Source organism: Nicotiana tomentosiformis, chromosome 12, assembly GCF_000390325.3.
Source record: "Nicotiana tomentosiformis chromosome 12, ASM39032v3, whole genome shotgun sequence".
Taxonomy (NCBI): domain Eukaryota; kingdom Viridiplantae; phylum Streptophyta; class Magnoliopsida; order Solanales; family Solanaceae; genus Nicotiana; species Nicotiana tomentosiformis.
In genome coordinates, this window is record NC_090823.1 from 131,311,513 (window position 1) to 131,332,197 (window position 20,685).

Consider the following 20,685-nt stretch of genomic DNA (forward strand, 5'->3'; position numbering starts at 1 on the left):
CGAAAGTTACCAAATCTCAGTGAAACCAGATATAAGTTACCCAACATTTCAAATAACCAGCTAAGCATGGATAGTAGAATTTAAGGCTACAAAATAGACAAGAATAGAATTTCACTCGCATGCTATGACTCGACAACGACGCATAGATGCTCGTCACCTCACCTATACATCGTATTTAACAACCAAACACGTAGCAAATAAACACATAATACTTATTCCCTCAAGCCAAAGTTAGACACGACACTTACCTCGCTCTGAAGGCCACTTAATTCTCAATCACAGCTTTTCCTTTGGAATTTACCTCCAAACCACTAGTATCTATTCAAAAATGACTCAATAATATCAAATATTGCTAAAGGAATCAACTTTAATGAATAATTATAGATTTTCCTCCAAAAAGTCGAAAAAATTGACCTCGGGCCCGCTTGGTCAAAACCCGAGGTTCGGACCAAAATCCATTTACCAATTCATCCTCGAGCATGAATATATAATTGGCTTTGGAATCCGACCTCAAATTCAGGTCTAAATCCCCAAATTTCTGAAACCCTAGTTTCTACCCTAACCCCTAATTCTACCATGAAAGCTCTAGATTTTAGGTTGATAATTCAAGAAATATAATGGGTAATTGAAAGAAAATAGTTTGGAATCACTTACCAATACTTTGGGGAAGAAAATAACTCTTGAAAATCGCCTCTACCCGTTTGGTTCTTGAAAAATATTGAAGAAATAGCTTAAACCCGTGTTTGATTCTGTTTTATGCACTGGGCGACAGTGTTCATCGCGATCGCGTGAACACTTTCGCGTTCGCGAAGAGCATCCTTCTAAGGACTTACGCGATCGCGGGAGGCTTTACGCGTTCTCGAAGGCTTAGCCCGCCTTACCTTCGCGTTCGCGTGAAATGGCTCGCGTTCGCATAGAGCTTCCCCAGGTCCCCTGCCCAGCATAGCTAGAGCTATGCGTTCGCGCTCGACCTGCCACGTTCGCGTAGAGAAACTCCCCCCAATGCTCCGCGTTCGCGACCGTTGTCTCGCGTTCGCGTAGAGTAAATCCTCCCCCAACCCAGTTTCCCCTTCGCGATCGCGAGAGTGACTACGCGATCGCGAAGCACACTATTGCAGACATCAGATACAGCAAAAAGACCAGATTGTTTTTCTAGGTTTAAAGCATCCCGTGGCCTATCCGAAACTCACCCGAGCCCTCGAGGCTCTAAACAAAACATGCACACAAGTCTAAAAATATCATACGAACTTGCTCGCGCAATCAAATCGCCAAAATAACACCTAGAACTACGAATTTAGCATCAAAATCAATAAAATTCTCAAGAACACTTAAGTTACTATTTTCTCAACCGAAGGTCCGAATCACGTCATTTAAACTCTGTTTCTCACCAAATTTCACATACATAGTTCAGATATTATAACGTACATGTACAGGGCTCCGGAACCAAAATACGGCCTGATACCATCAAAATCAAGCATTAAGCATATACTTTAAAACCATTAATTTTTTGAAATTCAATTTTAGTCAAAAATTCATTTCTCGGGCGATGGACCTTGGAATTCGATTTCGGGCATACGCCCAAGTCCCATAATTCGATACGGACCCACCAGGACCGTCAAAACACAGTTTCATGCCCGTTTACCAAAAATATTGACCAAAGTCAAATAAATCAACTTTTTAAGGCATAAATTCTTGTTTTCATCAATTTTCAACATAAAACTTTTCGGAAACATGCCCCGGATTGCGCACGTAAATCGATGAGGATAAATATAAGATTTTTAAGGCTTAAGAGCGCAGATTCAAGGTCTAAAACATAAGATGACCTTTTGGGTCATCACATATGAGGATCAAGCCGTGTTATTACTTTGTTCCCTACCGCCATCTTTTAAGCATATAAGAGATACTATGCTTTATGCAAAGGATAATATCTCTTATAAGGATATTAAATCTATATTAAAATCAAAAGAACAGATAGATAATGATATTACTGGGGAAGCTAGTGGACTCAAGCAGAAGTTGGCTTGTTTGTTAGGGGCACTGTCATAAGAAAGGTCATAAGAAAGGTCACATTATCTCTGAATGCTATAAACTAAGAAATAAAGAAAAGCATAAAGAAAGAAAAAATGAGCACAAAAATACTGATACTGCCGAAGTTAGTGTAGCAACTAATGAGGTTGAGGGAACTATATTTTTAGAAACTGAAACTAGTTTCAGATTAGACAATGAGTGATTTTATATTCCGGTTGTACATATCATATGTGTCCTAGCAGGGACTTGTTTTCTACATATGATTCAGTTGCAGGTGGATTTGTCCAACTAGGTAACAATGTTAGTTGTAACGTTATTGGCAAAGGTACAATTCAGATTAGAATGCACGATGGTGTGGTAAGAACTCTCACTGATGTTAGATATGTTCCTGAGTTGAAGAAAAATCTCATCTCTTTGGGCACTTTAGAATCCCTTAGGTGCTAATTCACTGGTAAATGTGGAGTTCTAAAAATTTTTTAAGGTGCTCTTATGATCATGAAAGCACACAGATCTGGTTCGTTCTATATTTTATTGGGATCCACTATTATAAGCCCTATTGCAGTTTCAGTATCAGACAACTTGTCTGATGTTGATGGCCTTAAATTTTGACATATGCCCATTCGGGCTTTTGCGGATAAGGTGGAGCAAATTTACTATATCACCCAAAATTAGGCCAATGTGGAGATTTATAATTTTGGCTAATATTTTGGCTAATGGAGTCCATCTCACATAAGTATAAGTATCTTTACAAAGTGTAGACTTTGTTGGCAATATTCTTTGGGACTCAAAAATATTGCATTGTGTAGTGGATATCATTTGCACAAGTTGTATCTTTTCTTTTACAACTAAGAGGCCAAAACTTTTTTGCCTATATAAGGAAAGAATATTACTTCATTTTAGACACACCAACAAGACTTGAATCTTCATTTCTTGTTTCTTCCTTTCCTCATTTATTAAGAGTGTTTTGTATGAGAGTTAGTATTGGGAAGCACTTGTGTGAATCCTTTCTTTGGAGTGATCTTGTGAGGTTATTCTCTTAGGGTATTTGGGATTAATTAGAGAATTTACTCTAATTGTTTACTCTCTTTTGTACTCTTATTGGTATAGTGAAATTGCTTCTCTCCGCTTGTCGACGTAGGTCACTTTGACCGAACTACGTTAAATTTGTGGCTTCTTTATATGCTTTAATTATCATTGTTATCAACTTCCATTATCTTTATTATTGTCATTATACCGTTGTTTCACTACCCGATCCTAACACAATCCAATTGAGATGATATTTTACATAGGTAAAAAAAATATTAAAGAGATGACTTGGTTGTTAGGACCGGAAAAATCAGGTGCCATGCGGAAGCTAGTAAAGCAAAACTTGAACAACGATAAATCAGATAACAGAAGAAAAATATACCAAAAGAGACACAAATATTTAACGTGGTTCGGTCAATTTAACATTTAACGTCCACGGGCGGAGATGAGCAATCTACTATATAAACGAGAGTACAAAATATCGAGAGAACAACCTCACGAAGAGGCAAACACAAATGACACACTAACACTTATCCCGTAAAATTCTCTCCCTAAATACGACTCTCAAACCCCATATGGCTACATTGTGGATGCTACCGAATGAGAAGGAATTATCCTCAATTTATAGAAGTTTAAAATCTTTTCCTACAAGAAAAGGACTAGCCAAACATAGAAAAGTTATATTTTCCTTTTTAGTAAGAAAATCAGGACAACAACTAACATTGGTTTGGCTCGATAATTCTCGAGCTTGATGCACTATAGTCAAACTCGATCGATTTTTTCTTGGTTCGGCTCAACCCAACTTAATACTAAAAAGGCTCGATCTGATCTCGAGCTTGGCTTTACTCAATATTATAGCAAGCTTAGTTGGTATTCATTGGACTCCACGTCTAAACCTACATAGGTTAATGCTCTAACTCAATTTAGTAGTATTGAGACCATCAGATGTGGTGCAGTAGATGAGACTGCTCTTCCCTTAATCAGAAGTCTCGAGTTCGAGCCTCGGGTATGGAAAAACCCTTGGTAGGGAGCGTTTTCCCCTGAATGGGGCCCTATGCGGCAAGAATTCGAATATAGTTGGGCTCTAATGCGGGTACCGAACACCGGGTGAGAAACAAAAAAAAAAAATTAGTAGTATTGAGCTTGGTAAATAAGGTCGCACAAAGTTATTTTTTAGGCTTTTAGTAGGAAAATCGCTCTTCCATTCTTTTATTTTGGGTTGGTCAATCTCGCTCCTATTTATATATCTAATAATCTAATGTGCGGTGCCACTGTTTTATGTTAGGGATTTTAACACAGATAGCCGGCCAAATTCATTGTTTACTTTTTCTAGCGGGTATATATAGATTATACACTGATTATATATAGTTATATACATATGATACATGAATTATTCACATATTATACGTCAGTAGAGTATTTTTAGTTTAAGCGATTAATTGAACGACTATTTGAGTTACTTCTTCTTTATCTATCTTGTAGGAAAAGTTTTCTTATTTTAATATATCGTATCTCATATAAACTTACACTATCTTTCATTCAACATATAAGTTCTTGCCTAGAGGAAACGTCACCCATATTATGAGCCATATACTATTCAATCTCCCTGTAACAAACACCCTTTATAACAACATATTATAACAATCACGTTTTCTTTGGAACTAATTTTTCATGTTATGTTATTTATAACAATACTTCACTATAACAACAAAAAAATAGTAAAAATATATCGGAACAAATAAAGTTGTTATCAGTGTTTTAAAAGGCATTTTCGGGGCGAGGCACACCAAAAACGCCTGAGGCGATGCTGTGGGGCGAAAATCTCAAGAGGCATACGCCCAACAATTTGGGGCGTACGCTCGAGCGTTTGAGGCCCGTTTTTTCAGTAAGTCGTAAGCCCCAAAAAAAATTTAAAATTAAAATAAAATTTGTTGAATAAGTCCTTCATATAATACCCAAATTCTCAAAAGTCACTTGGTAATTACTCAAAAGTTTTAAAGAGGAACTGAAATGTATTAAATTTAAAAGTCAAGACCTTTTTTTTTTATTGATTGAAGCCCTAATTCATGATTTCCTAATTCTTTATCTTGTTTGCTAGTCTGCTAATATCTTCCAAAAGCAACGAATATTCAATCTTTTTTTACAGATACAAAGAGAACTTCATTCTACTTCGTAACAACAAGTTCAAAGTTTAAATTGCATGATAGTCATCCTTTTTGTTCCTCTATGTAGAAAACTTTATTCTTTTCGACTCAAATTACTTGTGCTTCTAAGTAGCGCATAATAATTTATTTTGACTAGTTTTTTGTGGGGATGAAGCGCGCGCGCACACACACATATATATATTTTTTAATTTTTATACAATTTTACATGTTTATAAATATTTACTATAATTATATTATTTTATAAAATATTAAAAATTAAATACTTATGGAGGTTACGCCCCATACCTCAAGATTTACACCTCGTTGAGGTATATGTAAAACGTATCGCCTTACGCCCACGCCTTTTAAAACACTGGTTGTTATAGAGAAGTTTAACTATATATAGAATGAATTTGGCAAAAAAGAGTTAGTCGAGTCTCACTCCTTGTCTTTAATATGAACAAATTAATTTAACTTAAATTGGACAGTTAGTTGGAATCTATTCACAAAACACAAATACAAAGAACAAAAAGAGTTGAGAAACTGAAAAATAAAAAGAAAAGAAAAGAAAAAGGAAAAAAAATCAAATAATTTGTCCCAAATATATTATTCCTTCCTGCGTGTGAGGTGCGCTGTCTTATTTCTCCCTTTCCTCTGTCTTCAACAATAGCCAGCTCTCTGTTTCACAATTTTCCTCTCTGTACATCTCTTACCATTATTCCCATTTCTCTCTCTAAAAACTATTCAAACATTTCTCTCTCTGAAAGCCATTCAACATTTCTCTCTTCACATCTCAGATCTGAATCAGGTTCGATCTCATGTTCAATCAATTAGATCTCTTTTGTATTTGTTATTTGAATCAATTTTGTGAATTTGGATAATCAATTTTATGTTTTTCTAATGTGAATTTAGATCTATAATTTTAGCTGTTAATTTGCATTATTGAGTTTTGTTCAGCTCCCCTGATCTCGATTGATTTTACAATTTCGCGTTTTGATTCGTTATGGAAATGAAGTGTAAATAGCGTGATTCTTTTATCGCCTGAATTATTGATTTTTTAAAATATATTTGTTTTTTATTGCTGAGTTTATGATTTTACGCGAAATGGAACTGTTGAAAATCGTTGCAATTGTTAATTCCTGGAATTAAATGTAGACTAAACGAGCATTCGTATTACTGATTCCTGTCTAATTTGAGATTGAGGAGTAGTTGGCTGATTGATTGATTAATACTAAACTAATTGCTCCCTCTGTCCCATTTTATGTGGCTGTATTTGACTGGAGACAGAGTTTGAGAAAGAAAGAAAGACTTTTCGTGGGCAGAATTATCCGGTACTAGGTGATTTCATCCCAGTTGCACTACCTTGGTAGGCAGAGTTACCCATTAGCTGTGCTTGTGGAAGGCAGCAGGTACTTGATGCAATTAGTCGAGGTGTGCGAAGCTGGTCCACACACTGCTGTCATAAAAAAAGAAGGAAGTCTTTTGAAATTTGTGGTAAACAAGAAGCCATAGACATATATGTAGTTATATATCATCTCATTAAGGGTAAAATAAAGATTTTACAGGTAAATTGTTTCTACATATATTTTGGGACAAACTAAAAAGGAAAGCGTGCCACATAATTGGGACAGAGGGAGTAATACAAAACATATCAATACATAAGGGTTCGTTTGGACTTGGTTAGGCTGGAATATGAAATCATTGAAGCTGTCCGGTGGTAGGATAAAGGCCCTGTAGGGATGTAATTGGTTTTATTCTGTTTCTGCAGACAACGTTTGAGGGGTGCGGAATTTACAGAGTATCGGGCTGCTAAGTATACAATATCAGAATGAAGAAAGCATTTGATCAAACTGTGCGGGACATGTAAGCCTGCTAATTCAAATCCTACACTTTTCATAGTAACAGACATATCAATATCTCTGTCAGGCCAGTTACATATTTCATCTTTATGGCCGAACTTTGATTATGGATGGAGAAAATAGCAATTGATTGATCTTGTAGATGTTTAGTCTTTGATTTGTTAATTTGTTCAATTTGAATCTTTTTTTTGATATGTCATTTGTTGCTTTCACTCTTTGCTTGCAGCAAGAGAGAGGTGAATAAAAAGGTTCTTAAGGTCCCTTCAATAGAACAAAAAGTAAGTCCTATTTGCTCATCTCTTTCTTATTCTTGTGTCCTTTTTGTCAGTACAATGCATTTTTAAATTCCTGCAGTACCACTAAAATATTTTTTAAGAAAAATGTTAGACTTTATTTTACTTAGATCAATCTAGGCTAAGGATAAACCTACGCCACGTCGCCAACATAACCCCACTTTTGAAACACTTTGGTACGTGCACGTACATTAATGTGATACCGTTGGTGATCGTTGAGTAAAATACTTCAAATCTTTGGTTGATGCCTGGGATTGCAACTAACTTCTTTGAAAGCGAGAGTGCAAAACCGACATGTCGAAGAGGTGCATTTTAGTTCTGATCCTTTAAGCAACATCATAAGCTTCTCGAAATATAAAAGAATTCATGGTGAATAACTGCAGTTAAGAGATGGTCAAATCCCGTTATTTCAATTATATAGAAATATGATATGAAAGAGATGTTCCAGGGGGAAGAACTAATATGGATAGTCCTGTTGGCCGCTCGTACATACAGGCTTTGTTGATTCATGGAATCGAGGTTCTCTGATTTTTTTCTATGAAAGAGAACATAAGTAATTTAGAGGAAAAACTGCCTTCTCCTTGGATACTCCAATCATCCATGAGTTTTAATGGCCACACGAGAGACACACTTACGTTTGCTGAGGAGGCCTGTTGCCTGGAGCGGAGTGTCATGCCTTGATTCAAGTAGATCATGTGTTTTCAAAGTGCTTGAACTTGTTCAAGTTACATACAAACATACCTAATCACCTTAGCTAGCCCCACCTCCCCCTTTTTCTCGGTTTCTCGTGAGACGATTCTCTTTGATGTCGCTTTAGAAATGTAAATAGCTTTAACGGTACTAAAACCATTAGTGCTTGCTCTATTCTTGCCAAAAGTAGAAAAGATATGGCAATATCAAATCTGTTTTGGGTTCATGGAATACATACTGATATAATGATAAGATATAAGCAGAAGGAAAAGATCTTTTTCGTAATTTGTGTTTTCTGCAATAATGATTCTTCCTTCTAGTTCCAGCTTTGGAAGCCGTTATAGCTGGTTAGTGTTTACTCGCTTTTCTTACTTTTGTGGTATGACCTGTTATTCTACTGCTGATCCAAGACCCCCGACAAGCCTAATTGTTTGCACAATTTTCCTTTGCTTGATGCTGAATAAGTGCTCAAAGTGGGTACATGAAAATCTCACTTACCTTCTCTTTTTGGCGGACCTAGTCAATTCTTTTGGTGTCTAATATGTTAGCTGGTAGTGATTTGATTATCTTTTTGTTTGGTTTCTCTCAAGGTTCTAGATGCGACTAGCAATGAGCCCTGGGGTCCTCATGGATCACTTCTTGCAGATATTGCTCAGTCTACACGGAACTAGTAAGCTTAAGTCACTGATTTGAGTATTTTGGTTGTGTTATTTATATCCTTTTCTATATGTGAGATTCATTTTCAAAATTTTGCAGTCATGAGTACCAAATGATTATGTCTGTGATCTGGAAGCGTATCAATGATACTGGAAAAAATTGGCGGCATGTTTACAAGGTTTGTGCTGCTTGAATTTGTTTACTCTGTCTAGCCAAGTTGCACTTATAATGTCAGATCATATTTCCTGAATCTTTCATTATTCAAGGTTACCAACTGCCCTCTTTGTAAGATGAAGATACATACAACATGCTTTCTTGCTTTTAATGAATACCATATATAAAAGTGCTTCACTAAAAAACTATATCTAATGTTTGACGATGAATCTCAGGGTTTAACTGTTTTGGAATATTTGGTAGCCCATGGATCTGAACGTGTCATTGATGACATACGGGAACATGCTTACCAAATATCTGTAAGTTTCTTCCTTCTTGTTAAATTTGTTACTCTTACGAGATTGCCAACTTTGTGGAATCTGGGGAAAACAATTAAGTATTGTCATAATCTTCTCTTTGCCCAGACACTGTCCGATTTTCAATATATCGACTCCAGTGGGAGAGATCAAGGAAGCAATGTCAGAAAGAAATCTCAGAGCCTTGTGGTTCTTGTTAATGACAAGGAGAGAATTCAGGAAGTCCGCCAAAAGGCAGCTGCTAATAGGGACAAGTAAGTATAACTCACTCCAGTTGGTTCTGCTTCAGTCGTATCCATCTCTTCTGCTTCAGGTCATGCATATAGTTCTGACTTCTGCCACAAGTCACAACTATGAACTCTAAACTTCCCACTTCTCATTTCCCCCCTCCCTCCCTCTCCCCTCCCCCTATGCGGTGTTGTCAAATGGCTGCTTGAGATGTTCTTAAGCCCTGTACTTGAGGTGCAGCTCAGGCTAGGAGCACGCTTAACAAAAACCTTCAAGAGGGGCTCATGATCGCCCCCTTGAAGCGCAGCAATAATAGATATCGCCCATCAAAATGATGTGTTAATTGTTAAGGAATCAGATTACACCAAAAGAATGTGGAATATGTGATTCCAAAAAGAGCCATCAAACCAATGAGAATGGGGATGTTATGGATGTATGGATCAGAAATTAGAATATTTGTATCTGAACGCTGATCTCTAAATCTGAACTAAAAATTTAGAAGTGTATCTTTGCTTTTAGAAGTGGTTTTAAACTTGATTTACATGCTTTACTATATATTAAATATTTCCAATTCGCATATGCATATCATTGTTGTTTGTGTTTGTACTATTGTCTCCGGTATAAAATCTTTTCTTCTTCTTCTTTTTTTTTTTTCGCTAAGGTGTGTGTGCTTTCATTGCATTTTTCTGCATAATGCCCCAGCAACCATATATGCCTTTTGCCTTTTCGCCTTTGACAAGCCGTACCCCTCTCCCCTTGGATAAGTTAAAGGAAAAAAAGAAAAAGAGGAGTTGTTCTTCAGCCCCTTTATAAGCATTCTTTTAAACTTTTTAAAGACTATTTCGTACGTTTTTTTTTTTTTGCCTAGCATTATATCTTCACCAATGAATTTTTTGCTTTTTGCCTTTGACAAACCTCATTAACCTTGTTGATTAAATATTGTTTCTGTACTTCAATTTACTGGCGATGGTACCAATGAGTGCCGAAGTTCAAGTGAGAATTGCCATTTACTGGCTATGGTACCAATGAGTGCCGAAGTTCAAGTGAGAATTGCCATGGCATAAAAGAGTATGAGAATATCTTCATTTCCCATGGTGTCTTAATTCAAACTAACATATATTACTAAGAATTGCCATGGCAATGAAATCTTTCTCTGATATTATATTGGAATTGGAACTGTTGGACTTACCCCTACATGGAGCTCAATATACATGGTCTAGAGGTGAAGAACAATTTCAGGTTTCTAGAATTGATAGGTTCTTAATCTCATCTGAGTGGAATGACATCTTCAATGCAATAAAGCAGGTGGCTTTACCCAGAGTAGAGTCTGATCATAAGCCATTAATGCTTGAATGTGGGGATTGGGACTCCAATTCGTCTTATTTTAAATTTGAGAATATGTGGTTGCTAGCAGAGGGATTCATGGACTCAATTAAAGAATGGTGGTCTAGTTATCAGGTAGTGGACAGTCCAGACTTCATCTTGAATCAAAAACTCAGAAACCTGAAGAAAGACATCTCATGCTGGAACAAGGAGGTATTTGGAAAATTAGAAACCCAAAAAAGTAAGGCACTTAATGAACTAACTATACTGGAACAATCATCTGAAGGCAGAGTTCAAACACAAGTTGAGAAGGCTCAAATGATCAACCTGCAATCACAAATTCAGCAGTTAGCAAAGATTGAGGAGGTTTCATGGAGACAAAAATCAAGATGCTTATGGCTTAAGGATGGAGATAGAAATACAAAATACTTCCAAAAGATGGCTAATGCTCATAGGAGAAACAATTGCATTGATAGGCTACAGATGGGGGAAGTCATCATTGAAGATAAGGAGGAAATCAAAAGTGAAATCCTGAACTTCTACCAGCAGTTGTACACAGAGAATGAACCTTGGAGGCCGACAGCTAGATTTGACAATCTAGCTAGGATTTCAGAAGCTGAGAGAAACTGGTTGGAAAGGGAGTTTGAGGAACAGGAGATTCTTTCAACTATTAGAAAATGTGCTCCGGATAAGGCTCCAGGACCTGATGGTTTTACTATGGCATTCTTTCAACATGCTTGGGAGATTATCAAAAAGGAAGTTATTGATGCAATGAATCATTTTCACCACAACTGCCACATGGTTAAATCTATTAATGCCTTTTATTGCTCTGATTCCTAAAAAGAAAAGCGCAACCGAGCTCAAGGATTATAGACCAATCAGTCTTATAAGCAATGTTTATAAGATTGCTTCTAAACTTTTGGCTGAAAGGCTTAAAACAGTCATTGGGAAGTTGGTATCGGGGAGTCAGAATGCTTTTGTAAAAGGGAGACAAATCACAGATGCTGCTCTCATTGCAAATGAGGCACTAGATTGGAGACTTAAGAGAGGAGAGCCAGGGTTGTTATTTAAACTGGACATTGAGAAAGCTTTTGACAAAGTGAGCTAGTCATACTTGCTCATAATTCTGAGGCACATGGGCTTTGGGGAAAGATGGATAAGATGGATCAAGTTCAGCATCACTACTGTTAAGTATTCGATCTTAGTGAACAGGGGTCCAGTGGGTTTCTTTTCTCCACAAAGAGGTATCCGACAGTGCGATCCTATCTCACAGTTCCTCTTTATCTTGGCCATGGAAGGGCTTAGTAAAATGGTGCAGAAAGCCAGTCAGTTACAGTGGATAGAAGCTTTTAAAATTGGGAGGAATGTTGGGACTCAAACTGTTGTATCTCATCTACCTTATGCAGATGATACACTGATTTTTTGTGGCGCTGAGAGGTCTCAAGTGATCCAACTAAACCTAACTTTGTTCATTTTTGAAGCTATTTCAGGTTTGTACATGAACATGTCGAAGAGTACCATTTATCCTGTTAATGAAGTCCCAAATCTGGCTGAGTTGGCTGGTATTATGGGATGTAAAATTGGTTCATTTCCATCTACTTATCTTGGTTTACCTTTGGGAGTAAAATTTAGATCAACTGAAATTTGGAACGGGATCATAGAAAAGTTTGAGAAGAAACTTGCATCATGGCAAATGCAATATCTTTCATTTGGGGCAGATTAACACTTATCAACAGTGTATTGGACATCATACCAACTTACTACATGTCTCTATTTCCATCCCAGCAAAGGTTTTGAAGCAACTTGATAAGCTAAGAAGAAACTTTCTCTGGGAGGGCGGGCAATAATGAACGACATAAATTCCACTTGATCAAGTGGAAAAAGGTTACACAACCAAACACTCAAGGGGGGTTGGGAATCAAAGATCTAGCAGCACACAATAAAAGCATGATGATGAAGTGGCTGTGGAGATACAATATAGAGGATTCTGGGTTCTGGAAAGTTGTCATCAAAGCCAAACATGGAGAGCTGAATCACTGGTGTTCAAAAGTCTCAAATGCCCCATACGGTGTGGGAAAATGGAAAGGCATCAGCAAATTATGGGGTACTTTTGCTCAGAACATCCACTTTGAAGCTGGGAATGGTACATACATCAGATTCTGGAAGGATAAATGGCTTGAAAACTCTACCCTCCAAGCTGCATTCCCTAACTTGTTCACCATAGCCCAAGATCCTAATGCGGTTATTGCTGCATATAGGGAAGGGGTCAATTGGAACTTGAAGTTCAGAAGGGACATGCATGATTGGGAAATAAACGAGTTGCTAGACCTTTATGCAAGACTACAACAAAGCAATGTTAACTCCCAAGTAGTGGATAGACTTAAATGGGGGAATCATGGTGGAGGCATCTACACAGTCAAGGTGGGATATCAACAGATGTGTTCTAGTAATCCCATGATAGATAACTAGCCCTGGAAACTTATTTGGAGAACCAAGCTGCCACCAAAGGTTATCTGTTACACCTGGACAGCATTATATGAGGCATGCCTCACACAAGATAACCTGATGAAAAGGAACTTCCAGTTACCTAACAGATGCTACATGTGTCAAAAGAAAGCTAAAAGTACCTGCCACTTGCTCCTACACTGTGAGGTGGCCTCAGACATATGGTACATGTTTTTTTGCCTTTTTGGTCTCAAATGGGTCATCCCTTACACAGTCAAGGACGCTTATAAGAGCTGGAGTTTATGGAGAGTTGATGAAGCCATCATGAAAATCTGGTCAATGGTCCCTGCTTGTATTTTCTGGTGCATTTGGACAGAGAGAAACAAGAGATGTTTTGATGGAAACTCAACTTCTATAGGTTCTTTAAAGGCTATGTGTATTGCAAATTTGTACTGTTGGTCTAGACTCTACCCTATCAATAATATCGATCATCTTTTGGATTTCATTAGTTCCTTAGCTCTGGCTTAGCCAATTAAGTATAGAAGCCGGAATATTTTTTGTAAGCTCAAATGCCAAATCATGTACTTCTTGCATCTTCTGGATGCCATCTATTGAAATCACTTACTTTATCAACAAAAAAAAATATATATTACTAAGATAAGATTTTGTTCTGCTATATTTGAGGGGAAACATCTGTCTAGTGTCTGCTCAAGCATGTGAGTTTTTGTGAATAACTAATCCAAGCGAGCCATTATCCAAACAGTATGATTTTTTCACATGCTACTTGCACATCCAGCTATCTGTACCCTATATATGTCTATCTGTGGTGTCCTGTTTATTTAATTACCTTTGTGTTCTGGTGTACCCATTGAAAGTTCGCCGGTCCCTAAACTTGCTTTGGAGAGAGTTGAATGATATTTTTGACAATATATGATTCTTGCTAGTTCTTGAATTTGCCTGTCAGATATCATTAGCATCACTCAAAAATGCATTTTCATTTGCAGCAACTTTGTTTGTTATAAGGGAAGAAAAGAAATTCTGGGAGAGGGGGGGGGGGGATTTTATCATAATGGTGGAAGTGTAAGAAAATCAACTTGTTGAATAGCTCAATTTCTAGTTACCTGGATTTATTGACAGTACAAAAATTACAAAGATGACATTCATTTTGAAATGCTATCTTTAATAGTTGAAAAGAATTAATTTCTTGTAGATACAATAAGATTAAAAAAATTAAGCTGTAGGTATGACTTCTAAAGCTACATGTATGACTATGCTCTGATGACGACTATAGCCATATAATTTTTAATTTCATTGGTACCGTCTACAAAGGTAATGTTCTCTGACAAATTTTATCATCTTGAAAGATTCCGCAACACGTCAACGGGTGGTATGTATCGCCCTGGTTCATATTCAGGTTCAGGAGGGTATGGTGACAGATTTGATGAAGATCGTTATGGAGGCAGAGATGAAGAAAGAAATGGTTATGGGAGGGAAAGGGAATACTACAAAGATGATGACAAATATGGCAGATATGGAGACTCAAACAGCCGTGATGGGGATCGCTATGGTAGAGATTATGATGAGCGCAGCCGAGATGGATACAAGGATGATGATTATCGTGGAAGAAGTCGGAGCACAGATGATTTTAATTATGGATCAAGAAGTAGAAGTTCTGACAGGTACAGGGATCGTGGCAATGATGACGATGGTCAATATTCTTCTAGGTTTGTCTTCTCATCTTTTTGTTTAAATAAGGGCACGGCTTTTGTAATTTAATATTAGTTAGATGATTCTAAAAGATAAATGAATAAAATTTAGGCCCCCAGGGCCTAGCTCAAGTGGCAAAGGGTGGTGGATTTGTGTCTTAGGTCACAGGTTCAAGCCCCCACACCATGCAAAGCAAAGCCTGGTATTTAAGTGGAGAAGGGTAGAGGGGCGGGCCCATTATCCACCGAGTTTCGAAGGCTGCGATTGGTCCAAAGGATCGGCCCCAGACGGATTTCTCGGTCATCAAAAAAAAAAAAAAAATGAATAAAATTTAGCAACCAGGTTCTGTTGCCAATACTCTGAATTTGATGTTAATCTATGCACATTCATTAAAAATCTCTTATCCTTGCCCATAATGCATTTCCTGAGCCGAGCGTCTATTGGAAACAACCTATCTACCTCACACAAGGTAGGGGTAAGGTCTGCGCAAACTCTACCCTCCCAAAATCTCACTTGTGGGATCACACTTGGTATGTTGTTGTTGTTTTGCCCATAATGCATTAATTTAATCTTCATGACTAACAGAGGAAGTGGTGCTAGAGCTGAGGATCGCTCTCAGGATGGATGGTGTTATTAGTGTGCCTTTTAGTTATAAGTATTGCTTTAATTAAGAAATGGTGTTATTTATTTGATAAGATTTAAATTTTCCATGTAACTGTTTACGTAGGCCGCTTGAAAGGAGGTTTTCTGAACAAAACCTTAGTGCACCTCCTAGTTATGAGGAAGCTGTTGGAGCTTCACGCAGCCCAACACATAGTGAAAGGTAATAGTTGTGAAAAGGATCCATTTTTCCATTTGTTTCCTTGAAAATTTTATATTTATCTTTATTATTATTTGTCAAAAGGGATGTAGAAACTTCTTCAGCATCTGCTCCCAAATCTTCTTCTCCTCATGCAAGTGCCAGTCCTAGCCCAGCTAATATGCCTTCTCCGGCAGCAGCTACTGCTCCACCACCAGCTCCAGCAGCAGCTACTGCTCCACCACCAGCTCCAGCAGCAGCTACTGCTTCATCACCAGCTCCAGCAGCAGCTACTGCTCCACCACCAGAAAACAAGGTTGTTGAGAGTTTTGATGAATTTGATCCCCGTGCATCTTTTTCAGGTAAAACGACCCCCACTGAAGAACAATGGCCAAGTTAGTGCTTAATGTTTTAAGTATATTACTGGCACTAAACATTTTCAAAATATTTGGTGGTAATCAGGAGCTACTAGTTTCCTATTTTGTCTTTAGTAACTAGACTTCCTTCAATGTGGTACTTTGAGAAAGTAACTTGCAGTGTATGTCTGTCTGTTAAAGATGTTTAATCGTGTAGCATGCTGCTTGCTTGATTAAATAAACAATTGGGACCAACCAAACTCCAAAATTACGATTTTGTTACAAGTATTAGCAAATTCAGATGTGTTGAAAATTTATTTTGGTAAAGGTGGGTGAAGTTGGGAAGTACGTGTTTGTTATAGAGAGGACAATTAAAATGCACAGGACGTTTTAAGACCCATGCTGTGCTGGTAAAGGTGTAACTTGTGTATACTATATAACGTGAATGTGAACCGTTCCTTTCTCTTTTCTGTTAAAAATTAAAATAATCTCTCTTTGGCATCGCATAAAGAGAATTATTACAACATACATCTTTTAAGACCCACCTTTTCACTAATTTCTGTTCCTAAGAAATCAAAATCAACGTGTGCTCTCTTCATATACTTGCACCTTTTATCTTCTCACCTAATAAAGTGTCCAGTCAGTCTTTTACTTCAGTTCTTGCAGCACTAAAAGCATCTTATTTGAGGATGGTCACTGCGAAGAGCCTCAATGTGTCATTTATTGCTTTACTACCAAAACAACGTTTGTGCTGGTTTGTGTATATAAACTAATTTCATAAGTACTGAGAACAAGAGTGTAAGGTGTTACGAGCAATCTGATAAAAGATTCTCAGATTTCCTTAATATCACACAAACAAATTGCTGAAGCTGTGCTTATATCAATTGGGTTTTGAGCAATAAAAGAAGGAACACCATGGGTGACCTGCAAATTGTATATGGAAAAGGCCTTAAATCATGTTAACTGCAACTTTTTGTTCGCAATATTAAAGGAAATGAATTATGGAGAAAAATGAATTGCATGGATAAAATGGTGCATATCCACAGCTAAATTTTCAGTCCGAAATCTCTAAATAGAGAAAATGGCTCTTTCTAGCCCTTCTTATTCACCAATAAAATCAGAGGATAGAGGCGCTGCGTAAAGGGGTTAATAGTTGGCAGTAATTTTCTGCAGTAAATTGTGAAATCTCGGGTGCTATTTGCTGATGACACCTGCCTGTACTATGAAGCGAGTGAAATTCAAAATTAAATTAAGGGTAATTGAGAATTCCAAGCGCAGAAATGAGGGTTTAATACACAATGTGATGTATTAGTAGAGCTGAGGAGTCCCTTAACGTCACATTGGAACCTCATTATTTTTTGTCTGCTGTGCGAATGCTGGTATCATATTGATTATGGGCTCCTTTTTTATTCCCAGGTGCTTCTCAAATTGTTTTGTAAATGATTTGTTACTTTACCATTCTAATGCAAGTAAGTTTTCACCTGTATGAGCAGCGGCCCCAGCTCCATCAAATGGTCCTGTGTCAACTACTTCTGCTGGCGAAATGGATTTACTTGGCGCCTTGTCTGAGCCGTTTTCCTCCAACTCATTAGCCCTTGTACCTGCAGCTTCGAATGCCTCTGAGGTTAATCCTTCTGGGACCACTGGCACTGAGACCATGTTTGGGGAAGCATCATCAGGATCTACCATCTCTAACCAGGTGGATAAACCAAAACCAGTGCAAGGGCATTTAATGAGCTAACCATATGCGTTGTATTGCACACATTTACGATTCTGCCGTTCTACAATTTACTTACTGAAGAGATATTTGCTTTTCTTGCAGATGTTTGAGGAGGATCCTTTTGGTGATGGTCCTTTCAAGGCTATGACCTCGAATAGCATGCAAACTCATCTGCAGAACTCTACATCTTTCCATCCTAATTCAAATCAAAGCCCTGAGCTTCCTCAATCGGTCCCTCAGGGTACTGAGCTCTCAAGGGCAAGATATAGTCAGGTTACTCCAACTAATATGCAATATGCTCAGCAGGAGCTGTCCACCTCCAACCAGGAGATCGATATATTGGCTGACATTCTCCCACCATCTGGTCCTCCACCTCCTAGTGATCATGCAATCCCAAGTGTCCAACCTGCCACACAGGCAGGATTTGAATCTCATGGTGCGGCAACTGCACAACATACAGGTTATCTGGCACTTCCGGGCCCAGCTGCTCCTCCCACAAGTTTTGCAGCTCAACCTGGCCAACAGTCACCACATACCAGTTTTCTAAGTCAAGGACAAACCATGTCTCCAGTGGGCTTTTCTGGTCAAGTGAACAATTCTCCGCCTTTTGGAGGTTTTCCAGCTCAACCCGGTCAAGCATCACAGACTGGATTTGGACCCCAAGGTGGTCAACCTGCATCTCTTGCTGGTTTCCACTCTGCAACAGGTTATTATCCACAATCTGGTTTCGGGGGTCCTGGTGGCTCCTCTATTCAGAACAATGCAAATGCTGGAGGTTACAACACAGGATTAGGATCTACAGGTCCATTTGGTCCCCAAATGGGTCATACATCTGCTGGACAACCATACCTTTCACAGCCAACTGCTGCATCCCACATGCCTTCACAAATGCCTCTTCAATATTCACAAACTCAAACAAGTAATGCCCTAGTGCTAACACAAACTACTCCAGCTTCAACAGCTCCCATCAGCAGCACCCAACCAGCCAAAGACAAATTCGAGACGAAGTCTACTGTTTGGGCAGATACATTGAGCCGTGGACTGGTCAATTTGAACATTTCTGGATGTAGGTGTTTTCTTTTGGGATTATGCAAATTTCTTTCTTTTTCCCTTGTTATGACATTGCATTTTTTGTTATGCAGCTAAAACAAATCCATTAGCTGATATTGGGGTTGATTTCGATGCTATTAATCGCAAGGAGAAAAGGATGGAGAAACCCAGTACAGCCCCCGTGATATCAACTATTAACATGGGCAAAGCAATGGGTTCAGGTTCCGGAGTTGGTCGTGCTGGTGCTGGTGCACTAAGGCCTCCTCCATCGCACCCAATGGTAGGTTCAGGTATGGGCATGGGTATGGGTGCTGGTGGCCCTGCAGGGGGACCTGGCATGGGAGCATATGGAGGAGTAAACCAGCCTTATGGCATGGGGATGAATAGACCTATGAACATGGGCATGGGAATGAACATGGGTCAAGGAGTTCAGATGCAACAGCCTACCGGATTTCCTCCTGGAGCTTCTATGCCAGGAGGTTACAATCCCCGGATGGGCATGGGTCCCTATGGCCAACACCCATATGGTGGAGGATACCAATAAACTTTGGCCCAATTCTGAAAGTAAGTAATGTTTAAAGATTTGCCTCATTTGTGTCATAGTATCCAGAATGTTTTCTGGTCTGTAAGCCTATTAAACTCACCCTCTGTTGTAGAGTTATTACTTTTTGGGTGCATGTAGTTTTCAAGGAAAACAGTTATATAGGGAGTATATGTTGATTCCTTCTTTTTGAGGGTTTTGCATTTGCATTACCATTTATCAGTCATTTGGGGTCAAAGATTGCCTCTTAGACCCATCATATTGTTTTGCTGTTGTGCTTTGTATACACCCGAGGATCACCTGTCTCCGGTGTTCCTCTTTTTGCCACTCGATCCATATATACACGTGTAGATTTTTTTGGACTCGTGATTATTGAAATTGTACACCGAATTGTTTAACTCATGAGTATAATGCTCTTCTTTGTATCTCCGATTCGTTGGTTCTCTTTACGTAGTCGTAAGCTATGCAAAGTTTTTTGGTTATTTTTCAACCTTTTATCTTGTTTTTCTGTTCGAAATGAACAATATCTTGAAAGGTCTTGTGGATTCAATTTCATTTTCTGAACACAGATGTAGACTCTTAATTTCACATGAATAATTAAAAGACTTAATTAAAAGCACACGGATAATTAAAAGACTTAATTCCTTGATCTTTGTTATTACACGCTTTGCCATTTGCTTCCGTTGCCTATTACCTGTTGTTACTATCTGTTTATTATCTACCTTCTTAACGTAGAGGTAAGGTCTGCGTACATATTACCCTCCCCAGACCTCACTTGTGGGATCCCATTGGTTTGGTTTTGTTGTTGTTGTAATTTAGAGCGGAAGAGGTAGCATAGTTTAACTTTTAAACATGCTATATATTTTGCTCAAACATCACGAAAGCACACGGATGAATAATTTCACATGAAATCTAAAGCACACGGATAATTAAAAGACTTAATTCCTTGATCTTTGTTATTACACGCTTTGCCATTTGCTTCCGTTGCCTATTACCTGTTGTTATTATCTGTTTATTATCTACCTTCTTAACGTAGAGGTAAGGTCTGTGTACACATTACCATCCTCATACCTCACTTGTGAGATCCCATTGATTTTGTTGTTGTTGTAATTTAGAGCGGAAGAGGTTGCATAGTTTAACTTTTAAACATGCTATATATTTTGCTCAAACATCACGAAAGCATCATATAAGTATATAAGTATGATCTAAAATTCGATAATTAGATAGGACTTTTTTTTTTTCCTTTATAATTTGAAAACTAGTAAGAGTTGGGTAGTTGGGAGAGGGTCGACCTAATTAATATTTAAATTTGATTAACGAGTAATTAGTTTACGTTGAACCCATATGTC

General features: G+C 38.1%; 1 protein-coding gene across 3 annotated transcripts; it reads left to right on the forward strand.

Annotated features, from left to right (window-relative positions):
• The first annotated feature begins 5,832 nt into the window (after positions 1-5,832).
• On the forward strand, positions 5,833-19,761 carry LOC104116286 (clathrin interactor EPSIN 2-like). Of its 3 annotated transcripts, XM_070191722.1 has the most exons (14): positions 5,833-6,006; positions 6,967-7,061; positions 7,284-7,335; positions 8,631-8,710; positions 8,797-8,875; positions 9,087-9,170; positions 9,276-9,421; positions 14,528-14,887; positions 15,598-15,693; positions 15,775-15,911; positions 15,942-16,031; positions 17,519-17,724; positions 17,848-18,811; positions 18,888-19,761. In XM_070191722.1, exons 2-14 carry the CDS (start codon positions 7,027-7,029, stop codon positions 19,337-19,339), a joined length of 2,781 nt encoding a protein of 926 aa, XP_070047823.1. In that variant the 5' UTR covers positions 5,833-6,006; positions 6,967-7,026; the 3' UTR covers positions 19,340-19,761. The 3 variants fall into 3 exon arrangements, with proteins under 3 accessions (XP_070047823.1, XP_070047821.1, XP_070047822.1); XM_070191720.1 differs by having other exon boundaries at positions 15,775-16,031; XM_070191721.1 differs by lacking the exon at positions 5,833-6,006 and adding an exon at positions 6,486-6,607 and having other exon boundaries at positions 15,775-16,031.
• Positions 19,762-20,685: the final 924 nt, after the last annotated feature.